The 17,799-nt window shown below is 46.9% G+C and overlaps 1 protein-coding gene across 2 annotated transcripts; it reads right to left on the bottom strand.

Annotated features, from left to right (window-relative positions):
- Positions 1 to 7,384: 7,384 nt before the first annotated feature.
- On the bottom strand, positions 7,385 to 12,371 carry LOC112903216 (CBS domain-containing protein CBSCBSPB3-like). 2 transcript variants are annotated; one of them, XM_025972448.1, is made up of 14 exons: positions 12,081 to 12,370; positions 11,836 to 11,995; positions 11,224 to 11,356; positions 10,551 to 10,721; positions 10,065 to 10,143; positions 9,856 to 9,969; positions 9,701 to 9,767; positions 9,505 to 9,610; positions 9,363 to 9,421; positions 9,165 to 9,274; positions 8,956 to 9,083; positions 8,792 to 8,874; positions 8,448 to 8,537; positions 7,385 to 8,135 (listed from the first exon to the last, which is right to left on the bottom strand). In XM_025972448.1, exons 1-14 carry the CDS (start codon positions 12,248 to 12,250, stop codon positions 7,965 to 7,967), a joined length of 1,641 nt encoding a protein of 546 aa, XP_025828233.1. In that variant the 5' UTR covers positions 12,251 to 12,370; the 3' UTR covers positions 7,385 to 7,964. The 2 variants fall into 2 exon arrangements, with proteins under 2 accessions (XP_025828233.1, XP_025828234.1); XM_025972449.1 differs by having other exon boundaries at positions 7,971 to 8,135; positions 8,483 to 8,537; positions 12,081 to 12,371.
- Positions 12,372 to 17,799: the final 5,428 nt, after the last annotated feature.

The raw sequence follows: 17,799 nt of genomic DNA on the forward strand, positions 1-17,799 counted from the left end.
ATAATATTCTATTATGCCAATCCAAATAATGCTAGAGAAAAACTTCCCCTACTTTTCTTGCCAATATCAAAAGAAAAGATAAACCAGTGATGCAGCTGGCCTGGTCAGCTGCACGAACAGTTGAACATTGATCAACACTCGTCACCTTTTTCCCCGGCAGTGACACAACACACAACAGAGGTCAGACGGTACAAGAAACAGTTAGTTACTGGCAAAATGCTGACCAAACAGGTTGACGTACAAGCAGAACCAGCCCTCTGGTAGCAATCAGCACGTAGGCGTTGCAATCGCCGGGTGGTTTGTTGGTGTGCCGGTGCCCCGGGCCCCAGGCCCCGTCTGAAGCTGTGGCCTCCTGTCCAGTGTGGGCCAGCAACCTTTTGTCACTTGAAGCTCACTCATCCACTCAGCAGCTGCCCATGCCCATCCCAACTAGGAACGGTATCCATCAAACATCAAACCACCCCTTGAGTTTCTTGACACCAGGGTCATTACCCAAAAGCAACTCACCTAAAAAAGCTGAATTTACCGGACAGATGGTGATTTGTTGCACCTACATATTTTGTTGTCGAGCAGAGTACTAGAACATGGTTCTATACCTTAAGTTGTATTCTTTTACTGTTAAATATATCTTTTTGGAAAAAGCTACTGTTAAATACTCCCTCCGTCTTACTGTTCATTTAAAAAAATTCAGACAATAGTAGTAGTGGAAAATGACCATGTTATTCCTAATTAACTATAACAGTTGTGATTGAAGACCGTGATGCCCTACATCCTCAATAAATGAAAACGTATTGGAACCTGAAAAGTAACATCTACTTAAATATTTGATTGGCTTCGTGCCCTTCTCTATGAAATTATTTCTTGGTATTTGGTATTAGTTTAATTAGATAGACTTTACTACAATCTAAAATAACAATCTTTGTCGGATAGAACATAAAGGCTAAACGAATGGTCTTTGTGGGATGGAGCGAGTATACGCTTTGATGAAGAAGGCACCATGGACAAAATAGAGATCAGTTCACCACCATGGTTCAATAAGTGAAGCATCATTAGGGCAAACATGGTGCATCATCATTACAAAGCGAATCCAGTGAAATAGTTCTGACCAAAATCCATGTTAAGATTGAGTGCACTGGATACTTACAAAACAATCAGGAAGCGAATCATCGCAGCAATCTGGATTGCCTTTCAAGTTACTCATCACAAAACGGCAGCGGTTGCACGAGATAATAAAACTAAAGAATCCATCATGAGATTCCATACTATCTAGCTGCTGGGCCATTACATCTATCTATATAGATACTAACAATATATAAAAAAGCATACACAAAACCTTCACTTGCATTACATGCAACCCATGAGAAGCAGACACCTCACCTCTTTTTTATGAGGTTTTCACAATGCACTCATCAACTTCCATCACCATGCATGCATTATTGCTGGTGTCATGATCGACCAATCAATCACACCAGACAAAAGTGTTGCAAGTCCTTGCTCATGTAATGGGGACACAAATGCAAAACTTTAGGAGGAGCAAGCGAGAACGGATAAAGTAAAGGTGACAGGCATGGAGCATGGGAAGGTGAGCACCTTAAAATTGACAGTTTACTGGTTTACGCACTGGCCTTGCCTTGCTATACGTACCATTTGTCTTGTTATTTTCAAAGGCAAAAGAATTGCTTGTCTTGTTCATGGGTTGTCGGCAGATCTGAATTTTGTTCTCTTGCAAGGTTTTGATCTCTCGCATGCTTAGAGAGTGTTTGGTTTCGGTGCTTAAAGTTTAGTTCAAATCACATCGAAATCTTCGGATGCTAATTAGGAAGACTAAATATAAGATAATTATAAAACTAATTACACGGATGGAGGCTAATTCACGAGACGAATCTATTAAGTCTAATTAATCCATCATTAGCACTGTTTACTGTAGCGCCATATTATCTCCAGAGTCCAGATTGAAATAACCGCTCCAACATTAATATCATGATGGACTAACGGTCCCAGAGATCAGATCAGATCAGAGAGTAGTAGATAAGAGGAAGATGAAATGTAAAGACAGTTTCATTATTGGCCAAAAAGAAAAAAAACCGTGAGTTCGTAGGTTTGAATTACTCGGACCATCCTATCAAAGCTGCAACTTTAGAAATTTTTGGAGCCCCTTAATTTGAAGCTAGCTAAGGGCAAATTGAGGTGTTTGGGCGAATTATTTTGTTCCTATTTTGTACTGAAAACAAATATGTATAGACTTCAAATCTTGAAAGAATCTAGGAGAGGGCTCTCCCAAATAAGCCTTAGGTACGGTAGTAATATTTCACAAAACTCAATCTTATTATAATGAAGTACTCCCTCCGTTTCAAATTGCAGGTTGTTTTAGCAAATCTAGATACATAACAATATCTAGACATAGTGTTTATCTTTTTTTTACGAGAGCTGCCGATTATATTAAAAAGAAGAAACAACGCCCAGACTGGGCATCACAACAACCAACAACGACACTACCACCGGCTAGCACGACCGCACAACTCCTCTCAACTCGACTCGGTAATAACCAGTTGGATTGTAACATCAATACGGTTGCACAATTCAACTCGACTCCACTCAAAACCACCCGCCGCGCCACCACCATGACTCAACCCCACTGCTCAGGTTGGATTGGGACATAGTGTTTATCTAGATGTATAGTAAAAATTATATATCTAGATTTGCTAAAATGACCAACAATTTGAAACGGAGAAAGTATCACGTAGTGGATTTATGGAATAGGAATCAAAATTTGCCGAATCACTCTTATATATTACAGTCAACTACATATGGGTCTCCGCATTCTGTCATCTGCCCCTAAGTACTATATAGCTGATCTCAATATTTTATTTCAAATTGACAACAAAGTCAAGCTAAAAATAACTAGCTAGCTTCTCTGTTTGACCGTCAAGTGTAATAACTAACTGAAGTATTCAAGTGACCTATGCGAATCGAGATGACATCTTTAGTGGCTTCATTAATAGTCTTAGATTGGTAGCTTTTTGTTCAACAATAGAGACATTTAAAATGGACAAATTTATGGACTCGATACAATAGATGTTAAACCAAAACAAAACAGTCATGACATACGATGGACAAATTTTTATTCAAGGAAATATCAAAGCAATTAATGTTTTTTATATGAAAAAGAAATCTTCGTTTAGAATGATGACTTTTAAGAAATAGAATGGGCAAATGCCCACCGGTTAAAAGTGTATATATTAATATATATAAGAAGAATTATATTTAAAAAGGAGAAAAGTAGAAAAAAAGAATGATTTTCCAAGCTCGAACTGTCGGTGTTTCGAACCGCCGACCAATGAGTCTGTGTTTGCGCGTCGGGCTCGGATGGTGTGCAAAAAAGACACAAGAGTTTATACTATCTCGGGGGAATGTCCCTATGTCCAGTTCGGACGTGTTCTTGAATTGGTTTGCAGTAGGGGTTACAAAACAGTCGAGAGAGGGAACGGGCTTCCAAGTCTCTGGTGGCGAGGTGTCATGCGAGTGCGTGAGTGTCTCAGAGTTCGATCACTGTACGGGGATCCTCCGTTTCCCTTTTATAAGCTAAGGGCAAAGGTTGGATACATGAGTGAGTAAAAAACAGGAGGGTCGTCGGGATCCCGCAGCTGTCCTTACCTTTACGTGGGCCCCACGGGCTCTGTAGATGATGCCGGGGTGTCCCTGCGGGGCTCCCTAGCACGACGTGCGACGTGTACCTTAACAGAGCCCCCGGCGTGCACAGCAGGCGACATGCGTTCTGACAAGACAGGCGACGTGAGCCCCCGGCGTGTTTTGCGGCCTAACCCCCGGCGCGGCGGGCGACGTGGGCTTGCCGTGATGGTCTTTTACCTCCGGAGGTCATGTCGAGGCGTGCCTTCGCCTGTTCTTGTATCAAAGATTTGACGTCCAACGTGAGCTTTTACTCCCAGGGCCCCACGTCCCTGAGACGAGCGCGGTAGCATCCGTACACTCAGGGTCGGGCGAGGCTGAGCCCGCGCCTCTAGGGTCGGGCGAGGCGGAGTCCTCGCCCTCGGGGTCGGCAACAAGGCGGAGTCCGCGCCCTCGGGGTCGGGTGAGACGGGGCCTGCGCCCTCAGAGTTGGGCAAGGTGGCTCACGCTCCGCGACTGGGCCTGATGCTGGGCCGTCGACATTCCTTCAGTCAGTCGACCGTCTCGGCCGCGTGGCTGCCCAGCTAGATTGTGCTGCACAGTTTAGGAGGACTAATCCGTAATTAGCTCCCTAAAGACCGTATTTTGCAGAGGTCCGTGATGTTCGTCCCCGTCACCAACCATTGTTGACTGATGGAAATAGTTATCCTTTTTTCCTCTACGGCCAAAAAGCAATATCTATGTTGACTGGTTGCCTTTTCATGGTGATAGATGATAAATTAAACCAATTTAATTAAAACATAAGTAGTACAGAAATTAATATTGAGGGAGAAAATGTAATTGCACAATCTAACAAGAGGAAATAAAATCTCAACAATAAAAGTTTGACATTTAGCATTGAAGTAGCTAGAATTTGTTCTTCTGAAGACTTATTTGTTTTTTATACTGCAACCTGCAGTGTTTCTTCAGCTGCGATGGCCGCATCACTACGTTCGCATCCCGTTGTCTGGTGGACAGGATCGATGTTCCTTGTTGCTTACTATAAGTATCTGTGCCGTTTTGTTTCATGTAGAAGCTAAGGTAGCTTGTACTATACTCCTCTTGTAAGCAAAGAAAAATTCGTCCCTCTCTTTTTCTGCTCTAGAGCAAAAGCAAATCCAAATTTCGAACTTCGAAGTAGTAGGTGCATTGATCCATACCATGCATAGAAAAGGGCACTAGTAGGAGCAGGAACTTTGGAGGGCTACTAGAATGTATATGTATCTCAGCAAATGATTTGAAATTCATACCGAATTGTAGAGTTTACACCCACGCTTTCTATTTTTTTATGTGACAACATAGAATTTTTCATGTTTTCAAGATTTTGAATGGTTTTTTTAGATCTATTTCCACAGTTTTCTGCTCTACTCCAAAACTCCAGCTTGGAGCAAGCTCTTAGTAGAGTTGGAACGGTCTGAATGATATGTTTGGCTATAAAGGTACCCCAGCTTCGAAAAAGATAATTTTGAAGATGGATTATCAATTTTACCTTTGGTTGTTTCCTTCCAAAAATATATGCCCGACAAATTCATAAAAATATATGCAGCACACGGTTGCGTCAAACGAATTGGAGTCGCATGTACATTTATCACTGAAGGCCGATGCCATCATGAAAAAAAAAAGAGTATGCCATCTCTTCTTACATGTATGTGGGGTTATTTTTGTACCCAACATAAAGCTGTACCTGTGCAGTACGGGTACTATCGCACATACCTCCTCACTTTTTGTTGTGCATTACATAAAGATTGCACAAGGTACGTGCACTACTTTTTTGCCCATCCTGGAGTAAGGCTATCTCCAGCGAGGCGCTGTAAACCGTTCGGTTCCGTATGCGCGGAGGATACTGTAGCACGCTAGCGCTCCATCGGTGTACTCCAAAGCGTCCGGTAAAATGGAGGAAGCGGTATGCGTCCCGCACAGAGGGAGGCAGGAGCGGCGTCCTCCATCGCCTTTGCCCACCCTGTTCGCGCTCGAGGCGGCTCCCGCGCGCGGGGCGGCAGGCCGCGGGAGGGGCGGCGCGCGGGGCAGCGCGGGACGGCCGGCGCTGCGGGGCGGCGGGACGGCGCGCGGGGCGGCGGCGCTGCGGGGCGGCGCGGGACGGCCGGCGCTGCGGGGCGGGGCGGCGCTGCGGGGCGGGGCGGCGCGCGGCAGGAGCGGAGGAGGGCGCGGCAGGGGCGGAGGAGCGGCGGGGCGCGGGCAGAGGAGGAGCGGCCGGCGGGGCGCGGAGGAGCGGCGGGGCGCGGGCGGAGGGGTGCGGGCGGAGGAGCGGCGGCGGGCGCGGAGGGCGGAGGGGCGCGGGCGCGGAGGGCGGAGGAGCGGAGGAGCGGCGGGGCGCGGCGGGGCGGGGCGGAGGAGGAGCGGAGGAGCGGCGGGGCGGAGGAGGAGCGGAGGGGCGCGGGCGCGGCGGGGCGGAGGGCGGAGGGGCGCGGGCGCGGCGGGGCGGAGGAGGGGCGCGGAGGAAGCGGCGGGGCGGAGGAGCGGAGGGCGGCGCGCGGCAGGGGCGGCGGGGCGGAGGGCGGCGCGCGGCAGGAGCGGCCGGCGGGCGCGGAGGGCGGAGGGGCGCGGGCGGAGGAGGAGCGGCGGGGCGGGGCGGCAGGCCGCGGGAGGCATGGTGCGGGAGGCATGGCGGTTGCGGGCTGGGGAGAGGGTAGTTGGAAGAAAGGATAAAAAATTGAGATTGTGGGGTATAGAAGATGAAATAGAGGATGTTGTTGGAGTTAAATTTGGTATAGAGAATGAAGTTGATATGGAGGATGGATATAAGAGATAGAATTTGGAGGATATCGTTGGGGATAGTCTAATAATAATTGTTGACGACACACGGTCCACGCATAGTAGTCTGTACGCGCATACGGCAGTACACTTCACTCATCATGTGACTGGGAGTTGCTGTCCTGGGAGCTGGGACTACCCTTGTCAGGGCTGAGAGAGTGGGGAGTGAACCGGTGAAAAAGGTGGCCATTGAGTTTTTCTTTTTTTTTTCTTTTTTGTGATGGAGTATTTTCTTTTGTATCTACTCACCCGAGTTTGAGTCTCAGCACGGGTTAGGAGGTGGCGGTCTCTAAGGTGGATGGTTAGAAATTACTTCATGGCAATTCAAGATGGTCGTCCCCAAATAAAATGCATTCTGTGCACGGCGATCTTTACGCTACGGCTTGTGTAGAAATGCGCTTTCATTCATGGGGTCTAAACTTCAGCAGGCAATGTTTCACTTTCACGCACCATAGTGGGTAAAAAGGAAAGGGAGCCCTAGCCTTCCTATCTTATCCGCCACTAGGGCAGTAGACAGCATCCTCTGCACAGCTCTCGCGCAGGCCACGGTGAAGAGCACAACAGAACACAGCCACCCTGTTGGCCAGTCCAAACAAACAGTGCACGTGATCCTCAGCCATAAGGTTTTGTTTCTTTCATTGGCACTTTCAGGCTCCAGTTCAAGTGCAAGCGGCTCTAGCATGTGATATTCAGAGTGGATCGGTAATTCTAGCACAAACATTCAAGCTCACCAATCAGGCAAGCAAGCAAGTTCTTTGAATCCTCATGTACCCTTTCTCAAAAGTATGGGGCCTGTTGTTCTGTTGTCACTAGGATTGCATTACCAGTTATGGTCAACATGGAAACCCTTTCATAATAAAAGCAACGATACATCAAGTTCAGAGGTCCTGAACATTAATTTTCACTGCCTGTCATGTATATGAAAAAAAAACAAAGATGTTGCTCCTTGGAAAACTTGCTCCAAAATTTATCAAGATTGGGATCAGAACACCACATAGGAAAGATGTTACCCACAGATTACAAATTGGTGGTGATATAAAAAAAATGTAAAAATCACAGGTTTCATCAAACCCGTTTAAAAATGCAAATTCCCTTGGAAAGAAAAGGTACCTCAACCATGGGATCTAACCCAACCCACCCACAGAGAGGAGATTCAGTCTTGATTTTCTTACTCAGATGCATATACATAGTTACAGAGATTACTCGAGACGTCACCGGATTCATGGTGACCAAGAAATAGCCATAAAAAGGAACTACATGTTTCACCGTACACATGAAAGTGTGAATTCCCGTGAAAAATGAACGGGGAGATACCATAGTTACAGGCTTCCTTCCCACCACCGCACTGAGCCGATTGGAGAACTTGACAGTCAGCTGATTCCTTTTGGGCCACAAATGCACTCAGTGCATCATTGACGACCCTTGTTTTCTTCATTCCTAGCCTTCTCAATGAGCCAAGGCGTGCCACCCATCTATGCATATTAGCTGTACATATAAGTACAAAATTATACATTCCCTTGAAAAATTTACACGGAGTGTTTCAAGAAAACCATCATGGCTACTCCTGTTAGAGCAATTCCACAAGCCATCAGACCATAATGAACATCCGTCAATTGACTTCCATGGGATGGTTCTAGCTCTGACAATTGTTGTGCTGTCACTTTGTTTTTGGAGTCGTCAACATGCAACTTCAAAGCCTGAAATTACAATTTTCGCTCAATCAGTGAGGCAATGGGGGTAAACAAATGCCAACTAGACTATTACTAAGCTGCCTAGCCAATTTTTCCAGACTCCAACTGAGTTGGGCTTGATTTGTCCAGGGCAATTCATCATACCAAAACAAATGTGTAAATAATATTTTATTGTTGCACATACATGGCATCAATATTGTTCTGTCCGGGGTAATGGATACACCTTAATATTAACCATGAAAACCAAAATCTAAAGTGCCACTGTATGATACACACTCAAATGGCAGTACTTTAGCAGACAAAAAGGAAAAGAAAAACCTTTAATCTAGATGATTTGGCATTGAGCACAGCACCAGCAAGATCAGAATCTGTAGTCAGGAGCACCTTGTCACCTTCATCATCCTCATACTGCATAGAACAACAGCATCAAATTTTAGCTGCTGCAATTGCAGTATACACAGTATTCTAAAAAAGCTCACAGATTAAATTCAACAGTGCTTGACAGCAATAGAATACCCAATTTAAATACATAATTCTTCATGAAGATGCAGTAGTGAATCTAAAATTTGTATATCAGAGTATCAGAACAGAACACCTAGTTCTTCTCTATAAATGCCTACACAAAGTTGAAAACATAGGGATGTCAAATGAGTCAAGCTTACCAAAAGTTGAACTGTGCTCTTTTCACCACCAATGCCTAATCTTTGCATTACAGAAGATATCAACTCATCTAAACTCTCAGACCCTGGAAATTGAACAAATAAGTTGTTAGCTGAAGCAAATCAACCACAGTTACCTCTCAACTAACTTCAGAGTCAGTACCTACCACAAGTAAATCTATGCATACGTCCATTCTGGTCCCGAAGCTTAAAGACAAATGAATTACCAACAGCAGGAGGATACATACTGCTCCTGCCACCCCCAGCCTCTGATGGCGTCACTAAAGATAATTCACTGCACAAAGCAATAATTAAGGTAGGCATTGTATTTGAGAGGGAATACAAAAAGGAAATATTAACAAGACTTATGCAAGACCTGTGACTATCAAAATCCTCGTCTGCAGGCTCTAGAGCAAGAGCGGAGTCCCAGAATTTCTGCATCATTGTGTTCGCCACATCATTTGCAGTCCCAGGACCTCCTTCAAACTTCAAACAGAAAAACATGCCATGAACCAAGATTACTAGGAAAGTCCACACAAAAAAGGGAGGGAAAGCATGAGCCATAGAGAGAGACCATTGAAATGGCTGCATGAGTAAGTTGCAGAACATCCAAGCAAGCAACGACCCGCCCATCTGTTCACAGTGGGAAAAAAAATTTGATGCTCACTATGAATACCAAAGGAGGAAACTTTAGGATGAGAAGCATAAATGTTTACCTCCATCGAGAACAGGAATATGCAAGAATTTGCCATCATGCATGATATGTAGTGCATCAAGGATTGTCATGTCTAATGTAGCACAGTCGGGGTGTGCAGTCATTACCTGGAGCGAAATGTAACAGCAATGTGAGTCTACAATGAATACTAGCTTCAACGCCTTTTGCAATAAAGAATCATATTCTATAGAAGAAACCTTTTCTACTAGAGTTAACTCAGGAGAAAGATTTTGCGCCACAACCCGCATAAGCACATCCTTTGAGCTGAGATCAATGTATCCATTAATAACTCAAAAAGATCTAAAAACTGGCAACATCAAGCTTAATAAAATATAAGAATTAGATTACTTACGTAAAGATTCCTTGCAGTGAATTTCCAGCAGTAATAACAACTGAATTAACTCGTAAGTCACGCATTTTCTGGGTTGCTACATAAACAGGATCTGAAGGTGAAGCAGTTGCTACTCTGCAAGTAAATATGGATTTAAACACTCTTATTTTGATCACCTTTTGGAAAAATTTACAGGAGGGCAATGAATCAGAAAAAAAATGATCATATACTTTGTATTCTCCGTGATAATTGTTGACAAAGAAAGTTTATACATCTGTTCTCTCAGAGTCTCTATGAGATTTTGGGAAGCTGCACCCAGAGACAGTTAATTCGCTAGATAAGTACATTAAAAAGAAACAGTTTAGAACAAAAACTGGAAAAATAGATATACATTGGAACATGAGTTCATGATAAAAGGCTTCGTTTTAAGTGATCACAAAGCTAAAAGCATTTTTCTTGGGAATAATAGTATTAGCAACTGATGTTGGTGTGTATGTCAAGAGTATGCATGTTCTCGTGTTCATCTAATTCTTACTTGTGCATTGATGCACATCTGGTGAGAGAGAAGAATAAAGCAACAGCTGACACAAAAATATATAAATGTATGGTAAAAAATATGCGTGTTCTCGTGTTAAGCTAATTTTTACTTGTGCACTACAACTGGTGAGAAACAAGAAAATGCAGGAATAAAGCAATAACTGACACAATATGCATACATGAGATATTGCCCCCTAATTGACGCTCAACCCCTTCTACAGCAGCTGCTAGTGCATTTCCTTGCTCTGCTGCCTTCTCCAGTCTTGATATCGCATCATAGAGGCATTTTGCAATGTTCAGCATCGCAATAACCTCACCATTTTCCACAACTGGAAGGTGTCTAAATTTCCCTAAAACAAGAAAAGACTATATTAACTTCAGTGAGAGGAGTGCCATATCCCTCAAAGTAAGTTTATTTAAGAACACGAAAATAAAGAGCATTAGCATATACAGCACTAAAATGTCCTATTTTTCTTTATAAAATACATACAGGAGCAACACAAGTTCTGTCATTACAACCTGCCCCGCGCATCTAGACTAATGTAGTAGCTAAGATACAGGATAAGCTGAAAAAGTAAGACGTCGTTGCAATAAGTATGAACCAAATAACGAATTTCTACCATTAAGAAAATAATAGGTTTTCTTTAACTTCCTGCAACAGTAAACATGGAAATTTTAGATTTTCCATTATTTCCTTTCTAAATTTTGAAGTTTATGTTCACAGCACTCAGTGCATAAGGACAACATAGTTCTATTTGTTTCAAAATCTTTTCTTAATTTATTTGAGGTATCTAAGCCAAACAAACATAGCACTAGGGGGGATGCAATAACTTAAGGGAAGATCACATATACCTTGGACCATTTTCTGCAGCGCCTCAATAGCAAGTGTGTCAGACATGACATACACAGGGTTCCTTGTCATGATCTTGGAGACCATTGTTTGCTCAACACGCAGGCCCTCGGCAATCACCCTCGTGGCTATGTCCTATATCCCAGTTCAGAAAGAAAAGAATGAAAAGAGAAAGTGCATGCTTTTAGTAGTAGTTACATACTGCTGGATTAGTGTCAATTTTGTCCCAAACAAACACAGATGAAAACATACAAAGGTTCAGCTCCAAAACAGCAAAAGCAAGCATAGTAGCTTCAGTTTCAAATTTCAGGCGCCATACTTAAGCATGGAATTTGGAACAGATAAAGAGGATAGTCCTAACCTAAAGTTGCAATGGCACATAGGCACAGCGTCCAACACTAAAGAAATGTTTTATCTCAAGGCACTTGATTGAGACAGAAGCAAGCTTTTTATGGGACCAAGTGGAGTACAATCATCAGAGCAGCTACTACTATGCAATGACATTGTAGTCTAAAAGGGTCCGACCTTTTAAGCTCCGAACCACTTGCCAGCCAATCATAATCCCTCAAGCACCAAAAATTGCAAAGTGATTCAACTGAAGGAACACACGATACCTTGTCCGTTACGATGCCGGAGAGCAGGTCGTTGGCGTCGGTGAGCAGCACGGCGTCGACCCGCCTCACCGCCATCATCCTGCACGCCTCCGCGACCGTCGTCCCGTCCGGGATCGTCAGCGCCTTGGACAGCCGGAGCTTCTTGACAGTCCTCCCCCCTCTGACGAAACCCACCCAACAGCTTAGTTGAGAGCAGAGGCCCAGGCAGAATCGGAGCTAGGAGGAAGCTTTCGGAGGGAGCTTACGCGGCGTGGTTGGGGCAGCCGGGCTTGGGGGAGACCTTGCCGTTGCCGTTGCCGTTGCCGTTGCCGTTGGCGGCGGCGCCGGTGGGATCATTGGACCTGCGGGAGGACGCGACCGACGGCGGCTTACTGCGCGTGCGGCGATTCAGTGCCACCGCGGCGGTGGGGCTCATGACCGCGGCGGCGTAGGTGGCGGCGGATGCTCGACGAGGTGGTTACGAGGCGGCGGCGGCGGCCGGGAATATTGGAGGGAGGGGAATGATCACTGTTCGCTGGTTCTTTTTTTTTGGTGGGGGTGGGGTGGTGGGATTTCCTTGTGGGGCCCCTTTAACGTTTCGGTCCCTTGCATTCTTCAAAATGCATAGCCTTTTGAACATGTGGTAAATATAAAAATACACGGCTCCTTCAAATATCAGGAAATGTGAGAAGATTTTCAATTCATATAAAAACAGCTATGTTCGAAAATTCCTAGTATTCAACACTGGATCATATGTTTGATCATATGTTTGTGCCGGTCACTAAGCAGTGTACATTCAAACGTATTTTAGTCACTATAAATTTTAGCATATTTGAAGCATTGTACTAGAATTAGCCCGAGTTCTTAGCTCGAGTCCTTACTCATTCCTAGCTTTGACGACCATAGATTCAGATACGGAATGGAGAAACTGAGACTGAGGAATAAGAACTGATACTCAAGTATCACCCTTGATATATACGACAGTTTTAACTTAGAAAAATTCGAGGATCAAGCTTGAGTGGTAAAAAAACCAACTAGAAGAAAAAAAGCGATGGTTGCCGATGCCAAGAGGACCTGCTCGCAAAAACGCCATACCCGATGGGGTGCTGAGCGAAACGTCGTGCGATGCGTTCCTCCTTGCTCTTTCAATGATTTCCCCCCCGAGGTTTAATGATTTCATTTTTTAGCGGTTGTTGTTTCGGTGATGGTTTGACCACGACGCGCCGCGGACCGCGAGCCGCACCGTCCGTCAGGGCCCCGCCGCGCCCCCGTGGACGTGGAGCCCGGGCCGCGTGGGGTGGGCCGGGATCGCCTCGCGCGTGGGCCCGCGGGCTGGCTGCAGGCGCCTGGTCGGTCGTGCGCCGGCCCGGATTCCGAATCTTCCGCGCCGCGCGGCGACCGAAACCTCTCGGCATCCACGGCCGCGCGTGCGCGGACGGACGCGGCGCGGGGAAGATCCTGATGACGTCTTTGCTGCTATGTCCACGCTTGGATTCAATCTTTCCAGTGCAAAGAGCTGGCCTGCTTCTTGCAGCTGCCAAAAGGAATGGCTTGTAGCTTGCCACTTGGTTGGCTCCGAAGCTCAGGATTCGGGCCAGCTTATGTGTGTCCCCTAGCACACCTGATTTTATATGACTGCAAAAGATTAGGACATGTGTGGTCCGAGAGAGTAAACTGCTACTCAAAAATATTTCTTCCATTAGCTTGCACTCGACCAGAGAGTTTTAATTGTCACTCATGTGGATAATCTGAGTGTGGACAATCTTTTCAAAAGAAAAATCTCGAGTGCGGATATGGTGGTACTAGTCTTGGCCCCTGCTCTTATTTTACTGATTGACTACATCTTTTTAACGCAAGTACGCTGCTAAATGAAACACATATACAATGAAAATGTACATGAATGTAGTATATTACTAGTTTTATTGGCACTGCAGAAGTTGCTCTTAATTTTTTTATTTTTTTGAAAGGAACCTTTTTAATTATGAGAACACATATATAGCAAAAAGGCCGCCATCAAATGCAGCCTGCCCGCCACCACGGCTGGCCATGTCCACTCCACTGACCGATGATGGGCCCTCCCCAGCCAAACAACAGGACGACCTACCTGACTGACCGACCGGTCGACCTCAACAAGGCCCACAGTGAAAAGAACCCAGTCTTTTATCCCGAGCTAGACTGGATCGTTGGTGGTGGACTTGCTGGCGCGGCTGCTGTAGGCAAAGGAGGCGGAGCTCTTCGCCGCGCGGCCGAGCTGGAGGAGCGGCTGCGGTAGGCGGCCGCCGAGAGGCAGCAATGGTGCAGCCGCAGCAGCAGCCGTGGGCGGACGCGGCGCGGCGTAAGCGGAAGCTTTGGCGCGCCTGCGTTCTTCTTCGAGCGGCTGGTGCAGTGGTTGATGGAGCACCAGTAGTACCTGCACCGACAGTTCCTGAATGCCATTGTTCGGGCGTTAACCCTTGTTTAGGCAGTATCTAGGATAAAACAAACTAGTCGTAGGTAGCGGTACGCTGCAATTACAGCTTGCATGCAGCCCGTGCACCAAGGCTCCTTTCTTTTGTAACTTGCACCTGGTTTTGTACCCAGCACCACTTCATTGTACCTCGTCCTCTTGGGATATCTACTTAAATCAAAGCTCACAGCAGCAATCGGGATCCAATCGGAGCCCTAGTGCAAACAACCTCAAAGGTGTGAGTGTGTTCATCCCCTCTCAGTCTAGGCAAACCACTCGGTTGTGCCTGAGAAACCACTCAGTGGGAGGTGAATTTCCAACAATTGGTACTAGAGCCTAGGTTAAGTATCCGTTGGATCAATATCTCCATCCAGGAACCCCGTTAGGTTTAGGCATGGCTCGAGAGAGAGCAAGAAGCTGGTCGAGCGCGAAGAAGATCTCTATGGGAAGGAGGACCTGACGCCCAAGGACTAGCGTCCAGAAGACTTGAAGCGGCAGGTGAAGAAGGAGAAGAACCCAGTCTTTTATCCCGAGCCAGACTGGATCGTTGGTGGCGGACTTGCTGGCGCGGCTACTGTTGGCGAAGGAGGCGGAGCTCTTCGCCGCACGGCCGAGCTGGAGGAGCGGCTGCGGTAGGCGGCCGCTGAGAGGCAGCAATGGTGCAGCCGCAGCCGTGGGCGGACACGGCGCGGCGTAAGCGGAAGCCTTGGCGCGCCGGCGTTCTTCTTCGAGCGGCTGGTGCAGCGGTTGATGGAGCACCAGCAGTGCCTGCACCGGCGGTTCCTGGACGCTATTTTTGGGGCGTTAACCCTTTGTGTAGGCAGTATCTAGGCTAAAACAAACTAGTCGTAGGTAGCGGTATGCTGCAATTACTGCTTGCATGCAGCCCGTTCACCAAGGCTCCTTTCTCTTGTAACTTGCGCCTGGTCTTGTACTCAGCACCACTTCATTGTACCTTATCCCCTTGGGATATCTACTTAAATTAAAGCTCACACCAGCAACCGAGATCCAGTCGGGGCCCTGGTGCAAACAACCTCAAAGGTGTGAGTATGTTCATCCCCTCCCAGTCTAGGCAAACCACTTGGTTGTGCCTGAGAAACCACTCTGTGGGAGGTGGATTTCCAACAATTAGTACCAGAGCCTAGGTCAAGTATCTGTTGGATCAATGTCTCCATCGAGGAACCCCGTTAGGTTTAGGCATGACTCGAGAGAGAGCAAGAAGCTGGTCAAGGGAGAAGAAGATCTCCATGGGAAGGAGGACCTGACGCCCAAGGACTAGCGGCCAGAAGACTCGAAGCGGCAGGTGAAGAAGGAGAAGAAGCCGGTCGGTGAAAAAGATGCAGGGGGGTCATCGTCGAATGAGTCTGTAACCTCGCGTCCACCAGAGGTGTCCCTCCCCTTCCCCGCGTGGGCGGCGCTACCGGGATGGGAAGTGGCCAGCCGTTCAGAGGGTAGTGAAGGAGTTGAGTGGCGCAAAGTACCCGACGTTGACAAGATCCAACTACACCCACTAGAGCCTGGTTATGAAGGTGATGCTCCAAGCCCACAGCCATCGAGTATGGCGACTGCGACTTCTAGGAAGATTGCATGGCCAGAGAGGTCCTTATCTTCTCAATGCCGCCAGAGATGATGCCATGAGTGGCCAGGAAGCAGTCAGCTGCAGAAGCATGGGACGCCATCAAGATGATGTGCGTCGACAGCGACAAAGTTCAGAAGGACAGGGCCCAACAGCTGCGGAGGGAGTTTGAAGCCATGACGTGTCGCAGCGGTGAGAAGGTAGATGACTTTGCTCCGCGCCTGTCCAACCTCGTCATCAACCTGGAGGAACTAGGTGAGGAGATGGAGGAGCAGCGAGTAGTGGAGAAGCTACTTCGGTCGATGCCACCTCGGTTCGACCACCTGGTGATGTCCATCGAGACATTGCTGGACATCTCCTCCCTCTCACTAGAGGAGGTGATTGGGCATCTGAAGGTGCAGGAGAACCGCATGGATCGCGCTGACTCGAATCATGACTCGAGTAAGCTGGTGTATGCTGATGCGCCGCATCAGCGAGATCATGAGTCGGGCGAGGGCTTGTCTAGGACTGGAGGCAGCAGGAGCCAGCGGTGGCACCCGCTGGCTCCAAAGAAGAAAGCAGACGACGGTGGTGAGGTTAGGAAGCCACCGCGCGACGACACCTGCCACAACTGTGGCCGTGCTGTTCACTGGGCACGTGAGTGCAAGTAGCCCAAGAAGAGGCAAGCACACCTGGCCCAAGCAAAAGAAGAGCCGTGTCTTTTCATGGCACAAGTCGGTGTGGGAAACCACTCGGAAGAGCCACTAACCGAGTTGTTTTCTGTACAGGAAGCCAAGGAAGTAGTCGAGATGATCAAGAAGGAGGCTGATGAGGACTCAGGCGACCACGGGGTCGGCCGCGACCCTGCTCCCCTGCCTACGACGACGACGACAACGTCGACCTGCATCAAGAAGCCTCGGGCTCAAGCCTACCTTGGAAAGGGCAGGGAAGATGAGTTGATGGAAGGGTGGTACTTAGATACATGGGCCACCAACCACATGACGGTGTCGGTGTTTTACCGGCTGCCCACCAAGGGGTATGCCCAAGGTGGTAAGTTTAGGTGAGGAGACGCCGAGATCAGGAACTCGAAGGTGCAAGGAACACAAAACTTAGACAGGTTCGGGCCGTGAGGCGCGTAATACCCTACGTCCTGTGTGGTGGTTTGTATTGCCTTTGGTGTAGAATGATTCTGGAGATCTTGTTTTGAGAGGGTTCCTGTCCCCCCTTATATATCCGGGAGACCAGGGTTACAAGGATCCTAACCAACACCAGCCAAGGAATCGTACCAGAACATATCTCGAGTAGATTCCTTCTGTATCGGTTAGCTTTATCTCCTATTTAAATGGGATAAATAAGAGATAAACAAGATGAATAAGAGATAAGACGGACTTAATCTCTTAAACCTCTTTAAACTACGTTATGTACACAGTCCCGTGACCCCGGGTTTGACAAGCCCCCGAGCTCTTCGTAGCTGAGTACTACAGGCTTATCAAGTAGCTTCGAAGTAGTCTTCGACTTGTTTTGAAGCTCCGTCTTGAAGTCCTTCTTCAAGAACTTACTTGGTTGCATCGAAGCTATGAGGTGATCATGCCCCGAATTTTATTTTTGACATGGTGTGCGATTGAAAAATCGCACTCCATATGGAGTAGCCCCCGAGCCTTAGGTTGAATCGGAGAATCAGGCTGAGGGTCGCATTAGTCTTAAATCTTCCTTACTTACTTTTCCGAATAAATTCGAAAAAATAAGTAGTCGATGCCACGTATCCTGCAGCCCCCGAGCCTTGAATCCAAACCTCTCAGGCTTGCAAATAAGGATCCAAAAGTCGTGGCATGCAGTGTAAAATTGTCAATATGGTAAAGAATTGAAGTGATGATACAAATGATGGAAGTTAGATCTGGGATTCGGAAAACCCCTTTTTTGGGGATAATTAACCCTGAAAAAATGGTTAAACGAATATTTTATCTAAATAATCCACCAAATGACC

This window comes from Panicum hallii, chromosome 8, assembly GCF_002211085.1.
Source record: "Panicum hallii strain FIL2 chromosome 8, PHallii_v3.1, whole genome shotgun sequence".
Lineage (NCBI taxonomy): Eukaryota > Viridiplantae > Streptophyta > Magnoliopsida > Poales > Poaceae > Panicum > Panicum hallii.

What these genes read in the sequence shown, in the direction of transcription:
- LOC112903216 (XM_025972448.1), bottom strand. Translation starts at nt 12,250, where the DNA reads ATGAGCCCCACCGCCGCGGTGGCACTGAATCGCCGCACGCGCAGTAAG. An exon ending in ATTAGGGGGCAATATCTCAT is followed by an intron (nt 10,144 to 10,550) that starts GTATGCATATTG and finishes CTCTGGGTGCAG; the next exon opens with CTTCCCAAAATCTCATAGAG. An exon ending in AGAGCACAGTTCAACTTTTG is followed by an intron (nt 8,538 to 8,791) that starts GTAAGCTTGACT and finishes TGTTCTATGCAG; the next exon opens with TATGAGGATGATGAAGGTGA.